At 50.8% G+C, this 3,577-nt stretch overlaps 1 protein-coding gene across 1 annotated transcript; it reads left to right on the forward strand.

Annotated features, from left to right (window-relative positions):
* Positions 1-1,307: 1,307 nt before the first annotated feature.
* On the forward strand, positions 1,308-2,259 carry LOC148055974 (olfactory receptor 51E1-like). The gene is given in 3 exon segments (XM_087758766.1): positions 1,308-1,386; positions 1,389-1,745; positions 1,748-2,259. Coding segments are annotated over 3 exon segments (948 nt in total).
* The last annotated feature ends 1,318 nt before the right edge of the window (positions 2,260-3,577 follow it).

The following is a 3,577-nucleotide window of genomic DNA, read 5'->3' on the forward strand; positions in this document are numbered from 1 at the left end:
AAACTTGATTTATTTTTTTTTTTCCTGACAGCAGATCAGGTCTCAGAATGTGTGTGTGCGCGTGCAGACAAATTCTGGGACAAATCTCAAACAGTTTGTGTTCCTCAGTTATGCAAAACGTATTCATTTCGAGCTTAATAGAGACATGGACATTTTCCCTGATCAGCCGTGGCAAGAGTTGAGGATATGCTGCTGTGGCCACCAGCTGTTCAGCTGGCACGTTTAAGATGCACTAAAATTAACTGCATTTGCGGAGAAGCCTGTTTGGAATATTTCTCTGGAAATCTCCCCCACTTGCCCCAGCCTCCCATCGCTGAGCATCACAGCTGATCGCCTGTGCTCCCAGTGAAGCTGCCCAGGAAAGCAGGAGGCTACCAGAGTGCCTAAATGGAGACCTGGTGTTTGCTGTTGGGTTTTCTAAAGGCCTCAGGCAGACAAAACACCACTTCAGGTTCTCAGTCTTATTTGAGCCTCTGAATTTCTTCCTTTCCATTTAACCTTTTTGGCAGCTGTAAAGCACAAATCCATTTTCCTTCCATCAGGGTTAGTTTGGTTAATTGACCTGCAGGTTTACCTGATAAAGCTCCCTAAAACATTATACATTTTGCCATACTTAAACAAAAAGGGAGGAAATCAATACAGAATCACATATAATGGGGCTACTTCTCATCTCGGAGTGAGATGTTATCTCTTGTGGTCTGACCGCATTTGATTCAGCACAAACATTGACCTTTCGCTGCCTTTGTCTCTCTCCCCCTCCATCCCCCCTTCCCTCCTGTCCGTGTGCTTCAGCCTTGCAGGGACCAGCATGGCCAGGGCTGCTCCTCCTGCTGCTGCGGGGAGCAACCAGCCCTGTTCCCATGGCTGACCTCCAGGTCTCCATCCCACCTCTCCTCCTTCCCCAGGCAGGAGCACCCTGGCCCCAGGCTCTTGTCCTGCCCGTGCTGCTAAGAAGCTTTCAGGCACCTCCCAAAGGGCTGAGCACCAAATCTCCTGAAACCCTGGGTATTTAAATGTTGGGGACTACAACTAGGGGAGACTAAATTGTGCACTGCTCTTTCCTCATTATCTGCTGCTGTGCACAGCCCAGACAGTGACCCCAGGGCTGGTCCACTGTGGTTTTTCCTTGGTTGATGTGGTGGATATGCATGAGGGCAGCTGCACAGAGGTTTCTTGGCTCTCAGGAGCCTGTCCTCCCAACACGGTTGTAGCTGGGATGCGTGGGGGGGGTGTGTGGTATGTCTCATAGCAGGGCTTTTATTCCAAAACACTATTATTTCCAGAGCCCCAGACCATCTGTGTGTGAGATGTCATCTTCCAATAGGACTGGGTCCAGTCCCCTGACCTTCATCCTCACCGGGATTCCTGGTCTGACGATGAGCAGCTACTGATGGCATTGCCTCTCTGCTGCCTGTACCTCCTCCTGCTCCTGGGGAACTGCACCTTACTCTGGATGATAAAGACAGACCACAGTCTCCGTACACTGATGTGCTATTTCCTCTCTATGCTGGCCATGGCAGATCTGGGCTTGTCTCTCTCCACCCTGCCCACCATGCTGGCCATTTTCTGGTTTGAGTCCACCTCCCTCCGTTTTGAGGTGTGCATTGTCCGGATGTACTTCATCCACTCCTTCTCTGCCATTGAGTCTGGGGTCCTAGTGGCCATGGCCTCTGACCGCTTTGTTGCTATTTGCTACCCTTTGCGCTATGCCTCTGTCCTGATGAGCTCCCTGATAATGAAGGCGGGGGGGCAATCTTCACGCAGGGCATCTGTGTGGTGCTGCCCGTTGCCATCCTTATTAAGAAGATGCCTTTCTGCAGGTCCTATGTCTCGTCTCACTCCTGTTTGCACCAGGACATGCTGAGGCTGGTTTGTGGGGATGTCAGGGTCAACAGCTTGTACGGGCTGACTGCGGTGATACTCACTAAGGGCCTGGACTCCCTGACCATCCTCCTGTCTTACATGATGATCATCAGAGACATCTTGAACATCGTCTCCCAGGAAGCACAAGCCAAAGCCTTTAGCACGTGCATCTCCCACCTCTGTGCCGTCCTGATCTTCTGCATCCCGCTCATTGGCTTGTCCATCATCCACAGGTTTGGGAAGCACCTGCCCACCCTCACTCACACGCTCCTGGCTGATGCCTGTCTCCTGGTGCCGCCTGTCCCGAACCCACTGATGTACAGCTGGAAAACCAAGCATATCCGCAGGCGGATCCTCATCTTGCTCTGTCGGAGAGGGACCCAGCAGCAGGTCTAGTCCCAGAGCAGCAATGCCCCAAAGCCAGTCTCCTCCTTCTTTTCCTCTCCAGACTGGTTGCTCATGGGCAGTATCTTCTCCCAGAGAAAGTCACTCATGCCAGAAGAAACTTGTCACCTCTTCTACAATACAGCTCTTTTGCTCTCCATGGAGGGGTGAATTATGGCATTTCACATTATTCCACCTCCCATTTTGGGATGCCCCATTTCTCAGAAAGTCTGCAAGAGGGCAGAGCTGGTGTGGCTGTGTGATGAAGCTGTCCTCCCTGCACATGGGGAGAGAGAAGACTGCTGAGAGCAGGCTTTCATCAAGGGATTCACTGCTAGCAGAAGTTTTGGTCTCTGAAGAAATACAAGCAGTATTGCCAGACTTGTGCTTTTAATTACAATATCCCTATGTCGGTCCACTGTATGAAACTGTCACTTCCCAGGGTTATGTGATCATATGAGACTCCCCAGCTTCCATTATACAAATAATGTGATTCTTTACAGTTATGGAGGACAGACAGGTACTAATGGCCTGTGGACTGCAACCTAAGGACACAAACTGAGAAAACTGAGTCCAATCTCATTGCAGGGTCTGCAAGGGCGGTGTATCGTTTTTACTGTCTCATGATAGCATCTGCTCTGCCTACAACTCTTTGGGGAACATCACGAAAATCTCTCCCCACCTCCCAGGTTATGATCCAAATGTGGGTAGGCTGCTCTGGCATGGAGGTATAGGGTGCAACGGGCGTGCAATTCAAATGCATCCTGCGACGCGTGGTGCTATTTGTATATTGCCGCATTTCCTCAGGGAGGCATGTGATGTATAAGTGACATGCTTCATACCCAGGCTGGCTGAGCTGCCCCTTTCAGAGCATCAGGCTGTCATTATGGAGCCTCCAGCCTGTCCCAAGGCACCTACCTCCTGATTAACCCTTGTCTTTGTGTAAAATAATCCCCCCTGCAAGCCAAATCCCTGTGACTTTGTCATGTCTGCAGGGTCACACCAAACCATTTGCTCCTTTCTCCCCCCAAATCAGTCTTCCTCATGGGCTGGTCTCCTCCTCTGGGCTATCTCAGCCCAGCCTTTGCCTCGTCCTAGTAGCTGAGTGGTCAAGAAGGAGGGAGCAGGGCGATAAGGACTTCCAGGGTCAGGACTGGAGCTTGGGATGCCCTGGCCATCTGGTAGCAGGTCCCAGCAAACTGGGAGATGCTGCATGCTGCAGGAATGTGCTGGAGAGTTTTGATAGTGAGAAAAAAATTGGTGTTTCTCTTTAGTTTTTTATTTGTTTCCCACCCACCCCCTACAGCTCCAAAAGCTGCTTTAGTAAATG

This window comes from Nipponia nippon, unplaced genomic scaffold (genome assembly GCF_047370975.1).
Source record: "Nipponia nippon isolate SJK-2023a ecotype South Korea unplaced genomic scaffold, ASM4737097v1 scaffold_2, whole genome shotgun sequence".
NCBI classification, from domain to species: domain Eukaryota; kingdom Metazoa; phylum Chordata; class Aves; order Pelecaniformes; family Threskiornithidae; genus Nipponia; species Nipponia nippon.